Source organism: Xenopus laevis, chromosome 8S (assembly GCF_017654675.1).
Source record: "Xenopus laevis strain J_2021 chromosome 8S, Xenopus_laevis_v10.1, whole genome shotgun sequence".
Classification (NCBI taxonomy): Eukaryota; Metazoa; Chordata; class Amphibia; order Anura; family Pipidae; genus Xenopus; species Xenopus laevis.
This window is the reverse complement of record NC_054386.1, coordinates 50983609-51007908: the sequence shown is the minus strand read 5'-3', so window position 1 is coordinate 51007908 and position 24300 is coordinate 50983609. Positions and strand designations below refer to the sequence as shown.

At 38.4% G+C, this 24300-nt stretch overlaps 1 protein-coding gene across 2 annotated transcripts in view; it reads right to left on the bottom strand.

Annotated features, from left to right (window-relative positions):
* The window catches only part of LOC108700064 (ras-related protein Rab-6B), a 103417-nt gene extending 80161 nt beyond the window's left edge, over window positions 1-23256 (bottom strand). For both annotated transcript variants that reach the window (XM_041574369.1, XM_018232929.2), the window contains exons 1-2: window positions 23128-23256; window positions 3976-4034 (exon numbers count right to left, since the gene is read on the bottom strand). In XM_041574369.1, the coding sequence (XP_041430303.1) occupies window positions 3976-4034; window positions 23128-23203 (135 nt within the window). In that variant the 5' untranslated portion in view covers window positions 23204-23256. The remainder of the gene's footprint in view (window positions 1-3975; window positions 4035-23127) is intronic.
* Between the last annotated feature and the right edge of the window lie 1044 nt (window positions 23257-24300).

Below are 24300 nucleotides of genomic sequence, written 5' to 3'. Positions count from 1 at the left end.
AACCCGCTACGTTGCTTCAAATGGAAGTTCTTTTCTTCTAGTCTAAAGGGGTGGCCTCTGGTACGGTGATCCACTTTATGGGTGAAAAGGTCCCCTGCTATTTGTCTATAATGTCCTCTAATGTACTTGTAAAGTGTATTCATGTCCCCTCGCAAGCGCCTTTTTTCCAGAGAAAACAACCCCAACCTTGACAGTCTACCCTCATAATTTAAGTCTTCCATCCCTCTAACCAATTTAGTTGCACGTCTCTGCACTCTCTCCAGCTCATTTATATCCCTCTTAAGGGCTTGAGTCCAAAACTGCACTGCATACTCCAGATGAGGCCTTACCAGGGACCTATAAAGAGGCTTAATTATGTTTTCATCCCTTGAGTTAATGCCCTTTTTTATGCAAGACAGAACTATATTTGCTTTAGTAGTATCTACAAAGACCCCATGATCCTTCTCATTTAAGGAAACTCCCAACACACTGCCATTTAGTGTATAACTTGAATTTATATTATTTTTGCCAAAGTGCATAACCTTGCATTTATCAACATTGAACCTCATTTTCCAGTTTGCTGCCCAGTTTTCCAATTTAGACAAATCACTCTGCAAAGTGGCAGCATCCTGCATGAAACATATAGTTCTGCACAATTTAGTATCATCTGCAAAAATAGAAACAGTACTTTCAATGCCCACCTCCAGGTCATTAATAAACAAGTTGAAAAACAAGGGACCTAGTACAGAGCCCTGCGGTACTCCACTAACAACACTGGTCCAATTAGAAAATGTTCCATTTACCACCACTCTTCTGTTTTTTAGCCAGTTCTCTATCCAGGTACAAATACTATGTTCCAGGCCAACATTCCTTAATTTAACCAGTAACCTTTTGTGTGGCACTGTATCAAATGCTTTAGCAAAGTCTAAGTAAATCACATCCACTGCCATCCCAGAATCGAGGTCTCTACTTACATTCTCATAAAAAGAAATTAAGTTAGTCTGGCAAGATCTATTACGCATAAAACCATGCTGGCACAAACTCATAGTATTATGATTTGCTATGAAGTCCAGTATCTTATCCTTTATTAACCCATCGAAAAGCTTTCCTACCACTGACGTCAGACTAACTGGCCTATAGTTTTGAGGCTGAGAATGGGATCCTTTTTTGAATAGAGGCACCACATTAGCAATTCGACAGTCTCTCGACACTATGCCAGATCTCAATGAATCCTGAAATATTAAGTAAAGAGGTTTGGCAATCACAGAGCTAAGCTCGCTAATTACCCTGGGATGAATACCACCTGGCCCCAGACCTTTGTTAATCTTAACATGTTCTAGTCTCTTTTGAATTTCTTCATGTGTGAACCATGCATCATTAGCTGTATTACTAGAATTGGTACTATTAAGAAGGAAACCTTCACTGGTTCCTCATTTGTGTAGACAGATGAAAAATATGAGTTCAGAATCTGCGCTTTTATTTTGTTTTCATCAACCAGCTGACCCCCCTCTGATAAGGGTCCCACCCCTTCCTGCTTCATTTTTTTACTATTAACATATTTAAAAAATAATTTTGGATTTTTTTTTACTGCTTGCTGCAATATCATTTTCTATATCAATTTCAGCTTGCCTTATAGCTTCTTTGCATGATTTATTGGCCTCCTTGTACCTTATAAATGTTTCGGCTGTACCAGCTAACTTGAAAGCCTTAAAAGCACGTCTTTTCTTACCCACCTTAACACCAACGCTTCTATTGAACCAAAAAGGTTTTGCTTTGCAACGACGTTCCTTGCTTACAAGTGGAATATACTGACAAGTATATTTATTAATTTTAAAGACTTCCCATTTTTGTTCTGTGTTTAACCCTGTGAAAAGCATTTCCCACTTAATATGTTGCAGAGATGCCCTTATTCTGTCAAAGTTTGCACGTCTGAAATTTAGTGTTTTAGTTAATACCTTATAGAATTGCTTCTGGGCAGAAGTGATGAGAGGAGAAGCGAGGCGAAGATTAGAAGCAGAGCGAAAGGTTGCGTGAAGGAGAGTATTTGGAGATCAGAGATGAAATATATGGAGGGGCTTCATTATTAAGGGTCTTGAATGTGAGTGCTAGTAATTTGAATGTGATTCTAGAGGAGATTGGGAGCCAGTGAAGGGACATGCATATGGGAGCAGCTGATGTTGAGCGTTGCGATAGAGGAATGAGTCTAGCAGCCGCATTTAGAACAGATTGGAGTTGTGAAAGGTGACTTGTTGGAATACCTGTGAGGAGTAGGTTGCAGTAATCAAGGCGGGAGATGATGAGAGACTGAATCAGTGTTTTAGTTGATTGTGCTTTAGAAGCATGTTTTTATTAGCCTGAATGCAGAAGCATTAAAGGTCAAGAAAAGGTAAAAATCACTAGTGGGGGGGGGGGTCCCACATTGTTAGGCACAACCCAATGAATCTAATCACTTACCTCAGACCCCACCACTTTTCTTTTCCCAATTCTACATTTTCTTGTACTTAAAGAGCTGTTGGGACTGTTTTGGGTACTGACTACTAAAAACCATGGAAATTAAAGCACACTTTTATTCTAAAAAATTTTTTAATTGTGATAGGGGACAGAATGCAGTTATATACAGAAAATAAAATGCACTAGAAACTATATAAATCAAATTACTGCAGATATTCTGGCAGCACCACTCTAAAGTTGGCCATACACAGAGAGATCCGCTCGTTTGGCGAAAGTTTTATGGGAGGTAGGATTGCGGGACAGATGAGGTCCACAATCTGATGGGATTTTTACCCCTGCCCGATTGACATCCAACCAACTCTCGGGCAGATATCGATCAGGGAAGCCTGTCGGAGGGCCTATACACAGGCCAATAAACTGCCGACTAAGTCTTCACTGCTATGGACCAGTGAATTATAACTGCCTGAATGATTGACCTTCAACTCATATTTATAAATGCAAAAAAGCATCTTAAAGGAGAAGCAAAGCTCCAAGGCAGCTTATTGCCAACAGATTAGCCACAATAGTGCAAGCTAGACCGCTATATTTATTCTGCAGAATGCTTTACCATACCTGAATAAACAGCTCTAGAGACTGTCTCTGTTTGTTTAGGATAGAAGCTGTCATATAAGCTTGGTGTGACATCACTTCCTGCATGAGTCTCTCCCTGCTCACTAAAGGTGGCCATACACGGGCCGATAAAAGCTGCCGACAGACTGTGTCGGCAGCTTATTGGCCCGTGTATGGGGGCCCCCGACGGGCTTCCCCGATCGAGATCTGGCCGAAAGTCGGCCAGATCTCGATCGGATGGGACAGAAAATCCCGTCAGATCGCGGCCGCATCTGTTCGTTGATGCGGTCCCGCGATCCGACCGCCCGTTTACCGAATGCTAGGATCCGATCGTTGGGCCCTAGGGCCCACGATCAGATCTGCCCGATATTGCCCACCTCAAGGTGGGCATATCGGAGGGAGATCCGCTCGTTTGGCGACATCGCCAAACGAGCGGCTCTATCCATGTATGGCCACCTTAACACCTCTGAGCTCAGATTACAGCAGGGATGGGAGGAGGGAGGGGAGAGGAGCAAACCGAGTTTGCTCAAGCCCTAGCCCTGGAGGTTTATGCTAAAAACAGGAAGTCTGATAAAGAAACCCATGTATACACAATAGAAGGAAAGAAATGTGGTGTTTCTTTTGACAGAGGACTCAGAGCAGCATTACTTTAAAGGTTTATTGGTATATTTATATAGACCTTTATGATAAAGCTTACTTCATTTTAGCCTTTCCTTCTCCTTTAATAAGGATTCAATGCAAAATAATCTGAACACTTGACTTATTATGTGACCCAATCCGGCACCATACTGCATCTGAAGTCAAACATACTTGTGTTAACCATGAAGACACCAAGAACATCACGCAATGCATAATCCGTAGAATGGATTAAACCCTCAATTAGAGCGTTTTAAAGATATCATCTTTCGTCTTTCGGTCTGAGTTTTAAATGCTCACCTGGTACGTGTTGTCAAAGCTGTCATACATAAAGCGAGTGATGAGAGACGTCTTACCGACTGTAGGAAAAGAGGAGTGAGAGAGGAGGAAGTTAGGTTGCTTCACTCTTTAGGGCACAGACACACTTGAAGATTGAGGGAGATTTAGTCGCCCGGCAACAAATTGCCTCTTCTTCAGGCGACTAATCTCCCTGAAAAGCCTTCGATGCCACTCTGAGCGCTTCACTTTCCTCGGCGGGAAGGCTTTTCGGGGAAATTAGACGCCCGAAGAAGAGGCGATTTGTCGCCGGGCGACCAATCTCGCAGAATCTGTGCCCGTGTCTCTGCCCTTAAAGCGATACTGACACGTTCCTATAAAAATCATAGGAACATGTCAGTATCAAGTAAAAGCTGCACTCGTAATTTTTCTCCTCAAAGCCCCAGGCAAAGCCGCCCCCTGCCCCCACAAACCTGCTTTCACCCGACCCTCAAACACTGCTAACAGACCTTCTGAGCCGTTTCAGTGACACTGGGCTCGGGGCGGTGCGATCCTTCCATAGGCTGAATACGAATGAAAACAGGAATTCAGCCTATGGAAGGAACGCTCCGCTCCCAGCCCAGCGTCACTGAAGCAACCCGGAAGATCTGTTAGTAATGTCAACGGGTCGGCAGCACACAGGTTCGCTGGCTGGGGGGGGCACCCGATTACGGGTGCAGCCGTAGGTATACACTTTGCTTCCTAGTATGCGGGGAGAGTAAAGGGTTAGTGCAAAGTAGAATAAACTGCTGGTACACAATTTGCAGTCATGGTTTTGTATCATTTCAGTATTTTGCTTGGCAGCTTTTAGGCATAGACAGCAGTATCAAACTCAGTCTGTAACTTTTCCAAGTTACAGACTGTCTCTCTGCTATCTGATCCTGGATGGCACAGCGCCACCTGAACCGAACCTTTCAAAAACAGAACTCATATTTTCTCTAAGATCTTCCTCTGTCCCTCAGATATCACTCACAGTAAACAACAACACCTTTCATTCCACCACACAGGCACGCTGCCTAGGAGTTATCCTAGACTCACATCTGTCTTTTTCACTACACATTCAAACACTTGCAAAATCTGGTCGTATTCAACTACTCAACATTGCCCGAATACGACCATATCTCAGTTCAGAATCAACTAAAACACTGATTCAGTCTCTCATCATCTCCCGCCTTGATTACTGCAACCTACTCCTCACAGGTATTCCAACAAGTCACCTTTCACAACTCCAATCTGTTCTAAATGCGGCTGCTTGACTCATTCCTCTATCGCAACGCTCAACATCAGCTGCTCCCATATGCATGTCCCTTCACTGGCTCCCAATCTCCTCTAGAATCAAATTACTAGCACTCACATTCAAGACCCTTAATAATGAAGCCCCTCCATATATTTCATCTCTGATCTCCAAATACGCAACCTTTCGCTCTGCTTCTAATCTTCGCCTCGCTTCTCCTCTCATCACTTCTGCCCGTTCCGTCCACAAGACTTCTCTCTGGCTTCTGCTTATCTCTGGAACTCTCTGCCTCAAGCGGTCAGACTTTCTCCTTCTTTCCAAACTTTCAAGCGCTCCTTAAAGACCCACCTGTTTAAAGAAGCGTATTCAATGTACCTTAATTAATCAATCATTACTGTATCAAAAATCACAAAATTGTTTCAAAAATTCTTATGTCTCAATTGTACCCTAACTTTTACTTTGTAAACTCTAATTTGTAGGGCTCTCTAATTCTACTGTACTCTGTAACCCTTGTTTGTTATCCTCCATATATTCCCTGTTTATTATAACTAAGGTAAAGCACTGCGTAGCTTGCCTGCACTATATAAATAAATGATGATGACGGTTAATAGTTTGAGTGGCATGGAGAGATAGATAAAAAAATATAAACTGCATAAGCAATAACAAAAAAAAAACAGAACCCACACTATGATTCCATCTATGGTTGCTGAGCTCAGTGCCCCTGACTACCAGCCGCAGGCTGGAAAGAAGCAGAACAAGAATGCCATACATTCAAAAATCAGACAAATAAAAAGTTGCCTTAACAGGCTCATCTATAACTGCCAGAATGCCACAACTCTTTATTAAATCTTAGATGATGTAGGGTGGTACAACCCAGCAATATTTGAGGACCCAAGTTTAAGAAACCATGATCTACAACATAAAAGAAGTATAGCAGAATAGGATGTAAATACTCCAGCTACAAAGGGTTCAAACAATAATATGTGCAAAAACAAGCAATAAATGTGCAACAAATTAGCAGAATTCTGGGAAATTTAACAGCAAAGAGGTGGCTGGAAGCTTTCAGAATGAAAGGAAATTATTTTTTTTCTAAATCTATTTATTATCCTATAAGCCAACACGTTGACGCAATGCTTTTTATTATTTGCATCAGTCCCTGCCTCAGTGGAGCTTGCAATCTAAATAGACCTTAATGTGTGCGTGGGAGGGGAATTATACAGTGGCCAAATAAAATGCCTGTATGGTTTTGGAGTGAGAAAGAGACACACAAGGCAAAAATACAATTTCCATGCAGATAGTGCCCAGGTCACAACTCTGGACTCCAGCATTGCAGGTCATGAGTTTTGGTTCCCACTTTGTAGCTTTTACTTTTTGAAGGAGAATGTTTGGGGTTCTTAAAAAATGTGTGTGCTCGCTAGCTCTTTAAACTGCCATGTAGGAAATGAAGACATTAGAGCAGTAGTACTTTTATACCAGAGCCAAAGATTCTACAATCCATGGCACTAAAATGTTTAAAGAGACAGAGATAAACACGAATAGACACACAGCATTAATCTAAGAGGATGACACTGGCTAGACAGGATAGCCAGAATCTTTCCCCTCAGCTACTCTGTGACCTTTTAGCCCTTACTTGTAAAGCTTAGACAGCAATCTGCTTACTGAAAAAGCACAAGGATTTGAAAAAAAAAAAAAAATTGTCAACTATACTAAGCGCTTTGAAGTCTTGAAGAGGTGAAAAGACCCAAAGTCCCGAAAGGAGCTTGAAATTAAAGTCCTGAAGCAGCGAAAAGACCCGAAGTCACGAAAGGAGACGAACTGAAGTCACGAAAGGAGACAAACTGAAGCCACAAGTCCAGTTCTACTGAACACCAATGTGTGTGTTTTTAATCCCTGGCCACCCATTTATTTTTTTAATACTCTATAGGCCCCTGCCACCAATTTTTTTTAAAAAAAATATTCTCTGGGGCCCCAATTTTTTTTTTTTAACTTGTAAAGGGGGCCCCAATTTTTTTTCAACTTGTAGGGGGCCATGGCGCCAATGTTTTTTAAAAACAATTCTCTGGGACAGCAATTTTTTTTAACTTGTAAGGGGGCCAATGGCATCAATGTTTTTTTTAAAGAAAACGTTTATGGGGGGCCCTGGTGATAATGGTTTTTTTTTTTTTTTTACTTATAGGGCCCCTAGTCATCAATTGTATTTTTGTTTTTTTAACTTCTAGGGGGGGGCCACCAATTTTGTAAAAAACTTATGGGAGGCCCTGCAATCTATCCATTGAGAGGCTGAACATGATGGACTTGTCTTTTTTTTTTTTTTTTTAAAAAAAACCCCTGGCCTTACATTTTTTTGCCACCCTCTCTTCATGAGAGGACACAGATGGCATTATGCTGATTAAAAGGGGACCTGTCACCCAGATATAAAAAACTGTATAATAAAAGTAATTTTCAAATTAAACATGAAATCCAAATTCTTTTATTTATTAAAGCATTCATAGTTGTTGTAAACTCATATAAAAATCTCAGCTGTCAAATATTGCCTGCCCCTCCTCTGTCTGAGACTTAGAGGCGGGACAGGAAATTACTTTCACTTTCCATTCAGCACTTACTAGATGTCACTGCACTCCCCACACCCCCCCTCTATACACCATTTAACTTTGCAACCAGTGCATGAGGACAGGGCCAGATTTACATAGTGGGCGCCCCTAGGCCAGCTGCTGTTTTTGCCTTAATAGCAGTGTCCACAAAATGGCTCCTGCCTCTTTGCTATAACTATGCATTCCCAGACCAAAGGAAACAAAATTCAAATAGTTTATATAGTGTAATTAAAGTTAATTTTGCTTGACTAAGTGCTAAAATAGGATTTCTTCAGGTGACGGGTGCCCTTTAACATGCTAATTAGCAGCCATAGATTTCATGGTCTGTGCAGTATATGTATGTGACAGTTACCATCTCTGCAAGTATCTTTCTGTCAAGCAGAATATACTAGCTTTTATGAAATCAATGTAGAAAACTCCAAGAACAAAAAGTTCTATGAAGATTAGCTTTAATCAGGGCATGCTTGGTGCATTAGGGATAGAAGCATGCCAAGTTCAATGGAGTTATATACCTGTATCACTACTTCACTTATTATGTCTATATAATAATATGTCTATTTACTCGAATAAACACTATTACTGAATTATACTCTATGACTGAATAAAACATTCACAAAATCAGGCAAAGGAAATCCTCTTCCAATCAACTTTTATCCTAATGGTCCCTGTTATTCGGAACTTACCATCATACCCTCCCGAGTTAACTAGTTATCAAATTGATCTTGGAAACAAAGAAAGAACAGAGTAACTTTAAAGGTCATTTTGTCACATGCATTAAATGTGTAACAAAACTCGCAGTGGCATGATGAGTCAGTCAAATCGCTTAAAAAATTGTATTTTTTACTGTTTTACCCGCAGCAACCTGAAGGGTGGCAATGGCATTGCAGTAACATGGACGACAAAACAACCTGTAACATTCTTCATCGCATCCTACAGCATAACAATTCATTTGAAAAATCAGGTATGCAGCCTAGCAACCAGTAGGCGGAGTCTGACACTAAAAGCATGACCAGCCAAAGCATAGCAATAGGAGCAGGCCCCTTAAGCCCCCTCATACTGCTTATACAGTGTGCACATGGAGATACCACAAAACGACATGTGTAGTGTAGCTATCCCCTTGCACTAAGGACATTTATAATAATATATACCCATTTAAGAAAACAATAGGCAACATAGGTAGAATGGAATTAAATCAGACCTATCACTTGTCCTTGTTTGTCATCCATATTTATAGACTTGGCAGGGGGGGTGTATATAGATGATAGATAGATAGATGTGTATTATATTGAACAATTTTAAATTAATAATTCAAACTTTTAAAAACAATTTCCTTTTTCCCAGTAATAATAAAACAGTACCTTCTACTTGATCCCAACTGAGATATTCTTAATCCTTATGGGATACAAAACAATCTTATTGGGTTTAATTAATATTTAAATAATTTTTTTAGCATACTTAAGGTATGGAGATCCAAATTATGGAAAGGCCTCTTATCTGGGAAAACCCAATGTCCTTACTCAGGATAACAGGTATAAATAAAATGTAATATTTACACGTATACAGGATGGGCATAAATGTTAATAAGGTGTATAGGATGGGCTCAAACGTCAATAAGGTATACACATTCACTTCGATAAATGGATTTCATGTTTCCCATGAATAAAAGTGTGAAGACTGATGCATACATGCCAACAGGACAGAGGTCTCAAGCTCTTCCAACATTTGTTCTGGTTGCCCCAGAATGCCAGTCTATTTATCAGTAACAAACCTAAGGGATATCACTCAGTGGACAATACTTTACACCTAAAACACCAATTGGGTTATAATCTGTCTAGACAGTCCAATAAACACTATGTCATCCTTATATTCCAGGAGTTCATTTGCAGCCATTTCGAAACCTACGTTAAATAATCAGCAACTTTAGGTCTCCCACGACACCTTCCATTATATTAATGGTTTTAAAGTTATTTGCTAATGTAATCGCTGTTCAAAGCAGAGTTTGTTTTTATCCCTTTCAATTTTGACTCTTGAAACAATGTAACCCCCAAGTCAGCCCCTCCTTCAGGTCTTGTTAAATAAACAGGCCTCTGCTATATTATTTCAGGAGTCATGCACTGCATATGAATACAGCCAAACAAATGCTTCCTTCAACAGCAAGTACATTTATAAATAACTTCAAGACCTATTGGACAGTTTTATTGAACAAATCTTTTTAAGTAGCTTGGAATTAAGCTAGAATCGCCTTTAAAAGGTGTTAAATATTGGGTATTGGAAAAATGGTTATATTCCAGTATTGATTAAGTTTGAATATGTTTTATTTGTGCACTCATGACTTGTCATTCACACATCCTTCACACATTGGTTCCCATACTCTATTTATTCCCTAAATCAAATGGATTAGGTTACAGGAAACGTATGGAATGTCTTATGGGTAGGCTGGGGGAGGTGTATCTCACAGATTTTGAATAAATTCCTGAACAAAGAGAAGTTCGCTCTCACAATGGACACAGACACACACACAGACACACACTGACTCTCACATAATACAGACATACACAAAACTTTTATACAACATATTGATACATACATATTATTTTGGTAGGCTGTCAATAGAGCATTTGACTGGCTAGGTATTTGTTAATTTGTATGTATTTTCTGTAACACATTTTCTACACATTAAATATATTTAAATATCACCTTGGTGAGTGGTGTTTGTTGACCATAGAACTTATACAAATTATTTAATAAGACAATAGTTTCTAACAGATGGCGAGCCTAGACAGATTATAGACCTGGACATTAGACATATACACATTCTGTCAGCTTCAAAGGGGGACAGGAGGGTGTAGCTGAACTAAAGCTTCCAGATGTCTATATGAGTAAAAGAACCTAGAAGTATTTTGTGTAAGTATTACAGGCATTGACATAATTGCGGACGCAGTGAGAAAGATTCTGCTTTCCGGTGAGTATGGATTTTCTTGATAATTTGGCTAATAAGAGCAAATTCAAGTTTGATATCCCTCATAGTGTTATGTCTGATGCAGAGATATGGTCAGATCTGTATACTCAATGTATGAATGCTAATGTGTTGGTAGAGAGAAAAGATATTTCATTTTCCAGATTGAAACATAAAATCCAGAATGTAATGCTATTAGTGAAAACGTTTAATACTTTAATGTGCTCAGAGAGGAAGGAAAATGATGTAGAAAAGATTACTGCTCCAGATAAGAGAGAAGTAGAATGTGACAGAGTTAGCAATGACTGTCTGGCTAAGGAAATTTCTAAGCATGAACTTAGACTGTCAGAAATAGAGTCCGTTTTGCAAAGGAATAATCAGGTTTCGGTTATTACAAAGGAACAGAGATCCATGTTAGTTCCGGATCTCAATAATCCAGAATTAGACTATGACAGGGCAAAACTGCAATTAAAAATTAATAAACAGTTATTTAAAATTGTGAAAGAGATTCCGCATTTCAACCCCAAGTTAAATGTCCTCATGATTTCTGATTTATTTGAATCTCATATAGAGAAATATGATTTAAGTGAGGAACAAAAGAACAAAGTGTTTAAACTTTGGGTGCCAATACAGATTTCCAATAGGTTATCAATACCAGTGACTGAGCCGGAGATTGATATAGATGGGAATCTAATATATGGCTCTAGAAGGGAGAGGCTTTTGCAGCTCAATTATATAATTAATGGAGAAGAGTTTTTTAACACTGCACTGCTTAATGATCTGAAAACCTCCATAGATGATGACCCCTTTGTGTTTATGGGTATATTTGAGCAAGCGTACAGGCTGGTTATGGGTATTAACCCTTTGCCTGCCAAGCACGTACGGCGTACGTGCTGGCAGGCAAATGCTCAGGCTGCCAAGAACGTACATTGTACGTTCTTTAGCAGCTGAGCGCTCTCTCTGCTTCGGCGGCTTTTGCCGCCTCCGCAGAGAGTGGGGAGAGAAGACAGCCCCCTAGGCAACGAGGCTGGGGGGCTGTCAAGTCGGATCTGCGACTCGATTGTCGCAGATCCGACTTCAAAGTAGCAGACGCATCGCATGGAGCGTCTGCTACTACACTCACCTTCTTCCTGCCTGCAGAGCCGCCCACGCACTTCCTGCTGCGCAGCAACTCTGCAGACACGCTGCCAGGACTCCTCCAAAGAAGACAGCGATTCTCCTGCTCCAAAAACGGTAAGTGCACGTTTTTTTACACACTTACCTGCACCTACACATACTTACAGTACATTTATGCATTTTAGTAAAGATTGGAATTTTTTTAAATTTTTTTTTTTTAATTTTAGCACACTTGGTCCCTTTTGTACAGTTATTTACACTTATTTACACTTATTTACATGTATTTGCACACTCAGATAACTTTTATTAGTGCACAAATATGTATACACAAACAGGTGTTTTTTTTTTTTTTTACGAATTCATTATACTGTTATCTTTTGTTTTTTTTGCCTAAAAACGTGTTATTTTGGCAGCGTGACTATTGGATAATCGATTTCGGCCACTAATTACGCTGTCAGAACAATTATTTTGTTATTTCATTGATTTACGCTATTTTTGTGGTTTTATTGCAATTTTATCCCTGCATTATTGTTCCCTATGTATCTTTAGTATCGTTTTGCTGTTTGGTGCTTTGGTATAGAAAGATAGATTTTACTTAGTTTGATCCGCCAAAATATGTGCTTTCCAAAAATATATGGGTTTCTGGGGGTCTTTTTACAGTTTGGGGGTCTTACGGCACATAACGTACAGTTAGGGTTCTCTTTTCTGCAGCTTAGTTGGCTAGCGTGAAAATTCATAGTTACGTTTTTCATTTGGGGTCCATACACAACACATACTTTGGTAAATCTATACATATTGGGCATCAAACTATTTATTAGACCTCTGACGTCCATATTTAGAGAGATTTTTCTTTGTACGTAAAACATTGTGTCCGATAAATGCGGCAAACTGCAACATTTTTAGGCGATTTTCAGAAATGTTGTAAAAACCTATATGTTTAGAAAAGCTTTGCAGTTTGGTAGTTTCGTGTAGAAAGACGTCGTTATCTTTGTTGGAATCGGCAGAATGTGTACTTTCCAAAAATGTATGGTTTTGGGGGGTCATTGCTGTTAGGAGGGTCTTGAGGCAAATAATATGAAGTCAAGGGTCTATGTTCACAGAAGGCGAATGGGCAGCGGAGAAAAACTCATATTCACTATTTTTATTTGGGGTCCGCACATGCCAGCTGCCTTGGTATATCTATGCATATTGGGCATCAAACTGTTCAGTAGACCCTTGGCATCAATATTTATGGTGTTTTACAATTGTATGTAAGAAATTGGGTGAGATAAATGCGGCCAATTGCAATATTTTTAGGCGATTTTCAGAAATGTAAAAACAGTTGCTTTTATCGCCAAATTTAGGAAAGGCTTGCGACTTGGTACTTTGGAGTACAAAGACATGCATACCCAATTTGGATTCGCAGGAATGTGTACTTTCCAAAAATATATGGTTTTATGGGGTGAACGCACTTTTTTCTACCTTTGCCCCCCCAAAACAATGTAAATGTGTTGATTTTGCAGTACCTGAAATGACAGACCATATGGGGGTCTTTGTTTTGGGGCCCTATACGCCACGTGCTTGGGTACACCTATACATATTGGGCATCAAACTGTTCAGAGGACCCCAGGCTTTCATATTTGGGGTGATTTGTCTTGATACCTAAAAGTATGTGGGTAACACAATGCTGCAGGGTCGAAATTTTGAAGTCATTTTTGGAAATGTCCCCCAAATCACCAAATTAGGAATGGTTTGCGGCTTGGTACTTTGGAGTACAAAGACATGCATACCCAATTTAGATCCGTGGGAATGTGTACTTTCCGAAAATATATGGTTTTCTGGGGTGAACTTACTTTTTTCTACATTTTCCCCCCTCAAAACAATGTAAATGTGTTGATTTTGCAGTACCTGAAATGACAGACCATATGGGGGTCTTCGTTTTGGGGCCCTATACGCCACGTGCTTGGGTACACCTATACATATTGGGCATCAAAACTGTTCAGAGGACCCCAGGCTTTCATATTTGGGGTGATTTGTCTTGATACCTAAAAGTATGTGGGTAATACGATGCTGCAGGGTCGAAATTTTGAAGTCATTTTTGGAAATGTCCCCAAAATCACCAAATTTAGGAATGGTTTGCGGCTTGGTACTTTGGAGTACAAAGACATGCATACCCAATTTAGATCCGTGGGAATGTGTACTTTCCGAAAATATATGGTTTTCTGAGGTGAACTTACTTTTTTCTACATTTGCCCCCTCAAAACAATGTAAATGTGTTGATTTTGCAGTACCTGAAATGACAGACCATATGGGGGTCTTCGTTTTGGGGCCCCTATACGCCACGTGCTTGGGTACACCTATACATATTGGGCATCAAACTGTTCAGAGGACCCCAGGCTTTCATATTTGGGGTGATTTGTCTTGATACCTAAAAGTATGTGGGTAATACGATGCTGCAGGGTCGAAATTTTGAAGTCATTTTTGGAAATGTCCCCAAAATCACCAAATTTAGGAATGGTTTGCGGCTTGGTACTTTGTAGTAGAAAGACATGCATACCCAATTTAGATTCGTGGGAATGTGTACTTTCCGAAAATATATGGTTTTCTGGGTGAACTTACTTTTTGCTACCTTTGCCCCCCCCAAAACGATGTAAATGTGTTGATTTTGCAGTACCTGAAATGACAGAACATACAAGGGGGGTCTTCCTTTTAGGGCCCCTATATGCCACATGCTTGGGTACACCTATACATATTGGGCATCAAACTGTTCAGAGGACCCTAGGCTTTCATATTTGGGGTGATTTGTCTTGATACCTAAAAGTATGTGTGTAATACGATGCTGCAGGGTAGATATTTTGAGGTGATTTTTGGAAATGTCACCTAAATCACCAAATTTAGGAATGATTTGCGGCTTGGTACTTTGGCGTAGAAAGACATGCATACCCAATTTGGATTCGTTGGAATGTGTACTTTCCGAAAATATATGGTTTTCTGGGGTGAACTTACTGTTTTCTACTTTTGCCCCCCCAAATCGATGTAAATGTGTTGATTTTGCAGTACCTGAAATGACAGACTATATGGGGGTCTTCATTTTAGGGCCCCTATATGCCACATGCTTGGGTGCACCTATACATATTGGGCATCAAACTGTTCAGAGGACCCTAGGCTTTCATATTTGGGGTGATTTGTCTTGATACCTAAAAGTATGTGTGTAATAAGATGCTGCAGGGTAGATATTTTGAGGTGATTTTTGGAAATGTCACCTAAATCACCAAATTTAGGAATGATTTGCGGCTTGGTACTTTGGCGTAGAAAGACATGCATACCCAATTTGGATTCGTTGGAATGTGTACTTTCCGAAAATATATGGTTTTCTGGGGTGAACTTACTGTTTTCTACTTTTGCCCCCCCCAAATCGATGTAAATGTGTTGATTTTGCAGTACCTGAAATGACAGACTATATGGGGGTCTTCCTTTTGGGGCCCCTGTATGCCACGTGCTTGGGTACACCTATACATATCGGGCATCAAACTGTTCAGAGGACCCTAGGCTTTCATATTTGGGGTGATTTGTCTTGATACCTAAAGTATGTGGGTAATACGATGCTGCAGGGTAGATATTTTGAGGTGATTTTTGGAAATGTCACCTAAAGCACCAAATTTAGGAATGGTTTGCGGCTTGGTACTTTGGCGTAGAAAGACATGCATACCCAATTTGGATTCGTTGGAATGTGTACTTTTCCGAAAATATATGGTTTTCTGGGGTGAACTTACTGTTTTCTACTTTTGCCCCCCCCTAACGATGTAAATGTGTTGATTTTGCAGTACCTGAAATGACAGACTATATGGGGTCTTCCTTTTGGGGCCCCTGTATGCCACGTGCTTGGGTACACCTATACATATCGGGCATCAAACTGTTCAGAGGACCCTAGGCTTTCATATTTGGGGTGATTTCTCTTGATACCTAAAAGTATGTGGGTAATACGATGCTGCAGGGTAGATATTTTGAGGTGATTTTTGGAAATGTCACAAAATCACCAAATTTAGGAATGATTTGCGGCTTGGTACTTTGGCGTAGAAAGACATGCATACCCAATTTGAATTCGTGGGAATGTGTACTTTCCGAAAATATATGGTTTTCTGGGTGAACTTACTGTTTTCTACTTTTGCCCCCCAAAACAATGTAAATGTGTTGATTTTGCAGTACCTGAAATGTCAGACTATATGGGGTCTTCCTTTTAGGGCCCCTATATGCCACATGCTTGGGTACACCTATACATATTGGGCATCAAACTGTTCAGAGGACCCCAGGCTTTCATATTTGGGGTGATTTGTCTTGATACCTAAAAGTATGTGGGTAATACGATGCTGCAGGGTCGAAATTTTGAAGTCATTTTTGGAAATGTCCCCAAAATCACCAAATTTAGGAATGGTTTGCGGCTTGGTACTTTGGAGTACAAAGACATGCATACCAATTTAGATCCGTGGGAATGTGTACTTTCCGAAAATATATGGTTTTCTGGGGTGAACTTACTTTTTTCTACATTTGCCCCCCTCAAAACAATGTAAATGTGTTGATTTTGCAGTACCTGAAATGACAGACCATATGGGGGTCTTCGTTTTGGGGCCCCTATACGCCACGTGCTTGGGTACACCTATACATATTGGGCATCAAACTGTTCAGAGGACCCCAGGCTTTCATATTTGGGGTGATTTGTCTTGATACCTAAAAGTATGTGGGTAATACGATGCTGCAGGGTCGAAATTTTGAAGTCATTTTTGGAAATGTCCCCAAAATCACCAAATTTAGGAATGATTTGCGGCTTGGTACTTTGGCGTAGAAAGACATGCATACCCAATTTAGATTCAGGGGAATGTGTACTTTCCGAAAATATATGGTTTTCTGGGGTGAACGTACTGTTTTCTACCTTTGCCGCCCCCCAAAACGATGTAAATGTGTTGATTTTGCAGTATCTGAAATTACAGAACAAACGGGGGGTCTTCCTTTTGGGGCCTCCTATGCCACGTGCTTGGGTACATCTATTCATATTGGCATCAAACTGTTCAGTGGACCCAGGATTTTATATTTGGGGTGTTTTACATTGATACCTAATGATGTGTGGGAGATATGTTGCTGTAGAGTGGAAGCTTTGAGGTCATTTTTCAAAAAATTCACCAATTTCTATAAAACACTATAACTTTAGGAAACAATTGCAACTTGGTGGTTTGGAGTACAAAGATATTTCTACCCATTTTTGATTCACCAGAATCTGTTCTTTCTAGTAATGGGTAGTTTTCTTGGGTAAACCTACTGTTAGTGGAATGTTTGGCCTTGAAATCAAAAGTATGCCGTTTGGGGAGTGTTGCTTTGGAAATTTGGTTGTGTACTGCTTGTAGATTTTGAGCTATACAAGTGAGAAATCTCCATAAAACTATATATATTTGGTATTGTCGCGTTCAGGAGACATAGACCTTTCTAAATCAGCTGTGTTCTCGTACGTAAAATGAATGATGTTTCTGATATATGTGATTGTTCTTCGTGCAACATGATTTTTTTCATTTTATTTGACACTTAGAATCCAATATTTTTTTAGAGAAGTAGAATTACACCAAAATTCTTGCATATTGTGAAAGTTCAGGTTGTCCTGAAAAAAACAATATATTGTTTTCCTGGGTTAACTAAAAGACCACCCCAGGAAAGGCCCTTAAAGTGAAAGAGTGCAAAATATCTAAAAACTGCTTGGCAGTAGATGTTCGCATCTAGGACAAAACGGCTGGCAGGGAAAGGGTTAAAGAAGATCAAGTTCCTGAAGAAATGGTGAGAGTTTTTGTAAAGAAGTTTCAATACTTAGATACAGGAGCTGTTGTCCGTGCTTCAATGTTTAACACTCTTACAGAAGCAGCCACTTACATTGATAAGTATAGGAGACATCTTGTACTGCAGAGCTCAGACCCCACAAACAAACATGTGATCAGGGAAATATGCCAGTTACGTAAAGCCAAAACACAGAATTATAAATATTCTACTTGTAATTTCTGTCATCGTCTTGGGCATTATGAAAAACGATGTTATAGAATGAAACGTTTAAAACGGAAAATATATCATACTGATAAAAATTCCGGGCTGATAAATGAGAAAGTTCAGGCGAAGCAACTAGATGCACAGAATGGCCACTCCCAATGTCCCATAGAAAGACCAGTCTGTCCTTACAAAAGACCTAGGGCTGAAGACAAAAGGAGTTACTCTTTGTTAATGAAAACAAGGAATATTTACTGAATAGGGCTAGAGAAATGTTAGTACTTATTCTTTAAAGGTTTGAGAAAGTGTGAGTAAATAAATATGATTGGATACAATTTTTAAGAAAGTAATATTTACATGGAAATATGCAGTAATGATCGTAATGTGTTTTACTATATAGCAGGAAAAGTGAAGTTTAATATGTATTAACTGTTTTATACTGTAGAATATCTTCTACTCCCAACTCGCTCTTTAGACAAATGCCAGTTTAAGATTATTAAATAGCTATTTTGTCAGTGGAATTATAAATATCAATATTGTATCATGATTTATTGTCTAGCTTAAACTGTATCTATATGCAGTATGGGTTCTGTAGAGCTATATTTTGTATATAGCCTAAACATTAGAAGGTAACTTTTTATAATTTATAACCAAATGTTGTATTGGTTATAAGAAAGACTGGGAAGATTTAAAGGAAATCCAGTGAGTAAGTTGAGAATGATTTTTTGTAAGTTTCAAAACAATTTGGTGCATCTTGGCACCAGCACTGTTTTTATGTCTGGATTCCAATCTACCCACCCCCATCCTTGGGTGTCATGTTATGTTTTTTTTTAACCAGAACAAAGAGGATATTTTGCTTCCACTGATCTAAATATTTTAAATAGTAATATCCATAGAACTTCAAGTGGACTGATGTTGATGTTTTATAATCAAATCAGATTCACAAATGTTTAGATGTTGACTTGGTTTTTCCCAAATTATAAATTTATACATTGAATATTCTAAATTGTAAGATTTGGCTCTAAAGAGCATACTAGTAATACTCAGGTTACCCCACTGAGTAATTTACATAACTGTTCAACCAGAACATGGTGTTTATGTAATGAACATATGTCTACAGTATAAAAGGGGGCAGATAGACAAATCTTATTTCCTAAATATTGCGTTATATTTCCATGTAAATTGGTAATAAATTTAGGGACACTAATTACAGTGAATTTTTGGTATATTTGCCAATGATGCAATTATTTCACTTACCTTTGCTGAATAAGTACAGAGCTAAAAGATAAAATACATCCTAGTATATAATGAGATTAGTAAAACCCAAATTTTTGGGTTCACATGTTTTAACAGAAAAAGATAAATTTAAGTGTGAGACAGGAAGCATGGGAACAAAAGCATTTGCTAGTGGGATTCACAAGAAAGTAAAGGCTAAAGCTTAGACCCTGAGTGATTTGTAACAGGATATGTAAATGTTGGAAAGATACATTTCATGAAGGACTAAAGAATTTTGAGACCAGTAACTTTTTGTTTGTTAAATGAAATGTGCTCTAACTTGTTATGATTATTGTAGGATCTGGATTCCTTTTCCACATTAAAGCATCATGGATAAAGAGGATATAAAGGAGAAGCTTTCTTGTAGTACATAATGGGGGAAAGCATGCATGATATGTAGATTTGTGTGAAAATAATTTTTACATTGGAAAATGTAAAGACTAACATGAGCATGTTTGCATGGTAGTAATGTAATAAACCTTCACATTAACTAATTTGGTCTTAGTTGACTATACTATGCATAACTTTTATTTTTTTAGGTGCACATATGGAAATCCTGCGCAGGTCAATGAATTGGCAATTTTTTTTTCTTTTTGAACATACATAATAACGTACGTATTGATATGATCAGGTTAAGGAAAAGGAATTTAAAGAGTACTCTATATACATCTTATAAACCTTTGATAGTTTGGATTATTATATGACCTGGCCAGTCATGTGATAAAATATTTGAAACTGTCAAAGATATATTGTAAGATGTATATGTTTAATAACCATGGAAGTGATGAATATGGATCCATTATATTATTAATAACTTTTTCTTTGAAAGATTATCAACTGTAAATATATAAGTTTAGGTTTGGTTAATCCTATTGTTGTGATATACAATATGAATTCAAGCTCAGAATTGTTTTTTATTCATAACAGGGAAAAAGTAATGTCCATGAGCCTTTGTTCTGAAATTGTCAGAAATCTAACCTATAGTACCATACTACTATAGTATCAATATCATTGTAGTCAAAACCTTGAACTGGTTTCCTACAGAGATGAGTAGTTCAGCAAGGGATTAGATAATTTAAGTACGAAATGTATCTAGAAAGATAGTTTTATAGAAATGTCATCCTTAAGGTATATTTTTAAGATGTGTTATTTGAACAACGGTCAACTTTTATGCAGACAGAATTTATTAAAGCATGGGGCAAATGCTGGGAATAGCATTTTATTTGAACATACAACTCCTATATCATACATGGATTTCATTTTAGTGTTATTGAGGGTACATTTAACTGTGACTGATGTTTAAGGTGGTCTACAAAATGGAATACACTTATTTTGACTATGTACAGTTATTTGCTTTAATAACCGATATCTGATTTATTGGTTGGATACCTTTGGTTTTAAGAATGTCTTGAACAGATGGGTTTTGGGATCAAATGACATGAGGTCACATAGTTGACCTTTGGTAATTAAAGCTCATGAGAACTGTGGGACATATGTTTTTTATGATACGTGTTCCGAATTAGTTTTGACTCCATTCTTATAAACATTAAGGAAAACAAGAAGAACTCAAGATAACCGTAAAGTGCTTTCTTTTATCAGAGAAAACAATTAACTTTGCTTCTTACAAACATGATATTTATAGGACAATGTATATTCTCACCACTATTTGCAAAAATAGGAGAACTGTTTGTTTCCATGTCTAATATATCTGCTGTGCAAAGTAAAATTAAAGCTAGGAATTAATTAAATACACATATTAATAAAGTTTCCCTTCACATGTAATTATACTGAAACCAGGATTTAGATATTGTTTACAACATTTTTAAGGAAAGGTTAAAATGGACAACTACTTTTTATATGGACTCATATGAATGTTTTATTTTATCCATTGGGAATGTGAATACATAGTTTATGTTTGTTAATATTTTTTTTTATGCATTCACAAAAGGTTTAAGTGATTTCACTGTGGAGGACATTGTTTGAATGTGAGATGTATTTAATATACAGTGTAATATCATATTCATGAGAATGGCATGGTAAGACAGTGATAGTAGTTTAGATTAAATAAATAAGTGCAGCTTTTGCACTAGCTATAGATCGAGATGGATGAAATTCTGTGAGACTATGGAAGAGACAATCGACAATGGAAGAGGAGCACCATCGTTCAAGGAGAAATGCAAGTTCCAGAAGTAAGTTGTTTGTAATACGGACTGTGATTCAGGATGACTTAACTGAAGGATAACAATAATTTCATGAAAAATTATTTTCATTCTGAACTATAAGAACTTTTTACAAAGTGTCTCAATCTTTTTAAATTTGCTTTTGTCTGGTTCCATTACTGAAAGTCTGCAGTTTTCCAAGAGCCTGCCAACGACTGTGGTGTTTATTGCTTATTCAAGTCACACCTTCGTTTCACACTGTATGGACTAAAATATGATTGTTCTGTATCAGGGTAACTGCAAAGTGACCAGGGGCCTTAAAAAATGGCATTGATAATACATGTACTGGTGCAATTCCCTGATTCTATACAGATGATTCATGATTGATCAACTATGGAAGTCAAGGCTTATATCTGCCAGACCCAACTGGACCAAAGGGTCGTAGGAAGCCTCTGCATAGACACATCTGTCATCAATCACAGGAGGAATGTTTGCCATATATTGTGTTGCAAAAGAAATGAAATGACTGTAACTTTGTGAAAGTGACTCCCAGAACAGAGTACTTGGCTCTTAATTTTCCATTTTTGATGTTTATGGATACATTTTATTGCAAGATCGTGAAAGGTGTGATAAAGAATTCAATGTCAACTGCAACTAAACACAGTGCTATGAGTAAAGGCTGTAATGAAAGATTTTTAAATCCACATCAGGAGGACATGATTGAATAACTAGAAGATGGAACCAACTTTAGAATATAGATAGGATATTTTTAATTCTGGTGAACTATCACTACTTACCATCTCATTACATGATATTAAATCAATTATGTTATGTTATTTGCATCAGACTTCGGAAATATGAAAACATTTCTGGATGTCTTTTGGGATGTAGTTTCAAGGACTATGGGATAATATGTTCTTGGCAAGTCAAATGTGCAAAGGGGGATTTGTTAAATATTGGGTATTGGAAAAATGGTTATATTCCAGTATTGATTAAGTTTGAATATGTTTTATTTGTGCACTCATGACTTGTCATTCACACATCCTTCACACATTGGTTCCCATACTCTATTTATTCCCTAAGTCAAATGGATTAGGTTACAGGAAACGTATGGAATGTCTTATGGGTAGGCTGGGGGAGGTGTATCTCACAGATTTTGAATAAATTCCTGAACAAAGAGAAGTTCGCTCTCACAATGGACACAGACACACACACAGACACACACTGACTCTCACATAATACAGACATACACAAAACTTTTATACAACATATTGATACATACATATTATTTTGGTAGGCTGTCAATAGAGCATTTGACTGGCTAGGTATTTGTTAATTTGTATGTATTTTCTGTAACACATTTTCTACACATTAAATATATTTAAATATCACCTTGGTGAGTGGTGTTTGTTGACCATAGAACTTATACAAATTATTTAATAAGACAATAGTTTCTAACAAAAGGACACAACGCAAATCAAAGGGACGAGTGCACTAAATCCCCTTTATAATAACCAAAGATCACACAATCTAGCACAGACTTGCCACCCCAGCTGTATGTCACACCGGCACACACCTAACCATTCCTCTATACATATGATGTGCTGCTTGCAGAATGTTCATGGTCAGAATAAATAGCCCATCCCTTCCGCCTATATAAACTGCTCCATTTTGACACATCCCCACCAGCAAGAACGTTACATATATAAAGCAGATATAAATAATGGAGGGTTATGTTGTTAGAATATTCCCACACAACACCCCTATCCCACACAGATGGACTGAACCCTCCAGTGCCCAGGCTCTGACCGCTCTGCTCTCCCATGAAGACCAGCTTGAATTTCCGCAGCGGATTCCCGAATTCTCCGCCGCCTGCCGAGCTCATGATGATAAAGCGTCAGATCACCGCTGGGGGAAAAAAAGTCTAACCGCTGCGCGAACACGCAATCTAAAAGGAACGCGCAGCATCAGGGTTAAAAAAAAAAAGCTCGACCACATGATAGGGAGGGGCAATGTGCGCGATAGCTTTCCGCCATGTTGTTACACTTTAATGGAAAAGGATGCGACTCCGAGGGGAAAATAAACGCTATAAGTTGTATGCCAAAAAATAAAAAAAAGTATAGTAAGAAAACTAGAAAAGTAAGTTATAAACCCGCCAAATTTGACTTTTACGTCCTTCCTTATTCTCCAGAGAAAGGAATGCTTAGTTTACTATCAGGGATGGGCGAATTTGACCCGTTTCGCTTCGCACCCAAACTATTGCTAGAACTTGTAAAAACTCTGTGCTATGGAAACGTGCATACGAATTGTATCACTGTAAAATGAATCTTCATTTTCTAAAATGGTGTAATCTGTTTGCAATAGAGTGTAGTAAACTTGTGTAGATACTGGAATTAAAACTGAATAAGCAACTGATGTTAAGCTCCGCGACAATTCTTGCCGAACATCCGATTTTAGGGAAGTCAGACCAATCCTTCGAAATTATTGTGCGGTTAGTGGGATTCGAACGATCGTACATCTTACGATTTTTCGGCTGACATCTGTCAGGAAATTGATCGGCCAGGTCAAAAAATCTTTGTCGGTCCCAGTGCAATCTATCTATGTTTGCAGGGCCAAGCAGGCAGCTCCCCTTTGTTTTCCTGGCAAATTGGTCTTTTTAGTTGATGGTAAATTCGTACGATCGTTCCGAGAAGATCGTGGTCTCACGTTGAGGATCTGATCTTTTAAAAATCTCAACATCTATGGCTAGCTTTACACAGTTTTATAAAGATGCTGCTTTCTTTACCCCCTTAATAAATATACTTCTTTATTTCATGTAGTATGGGAATCACTCACGACAGCAGAATAACTGCAAATATGCTATTTATTATGTCACCACACGACATGTTTCGGGCCTATTGGCCCTTTTTCAAGTGTGTACAAACTGATTTGAAATGAACATACTTATACACCATATGTGATGTTGTCCCGCCCACCAATTAG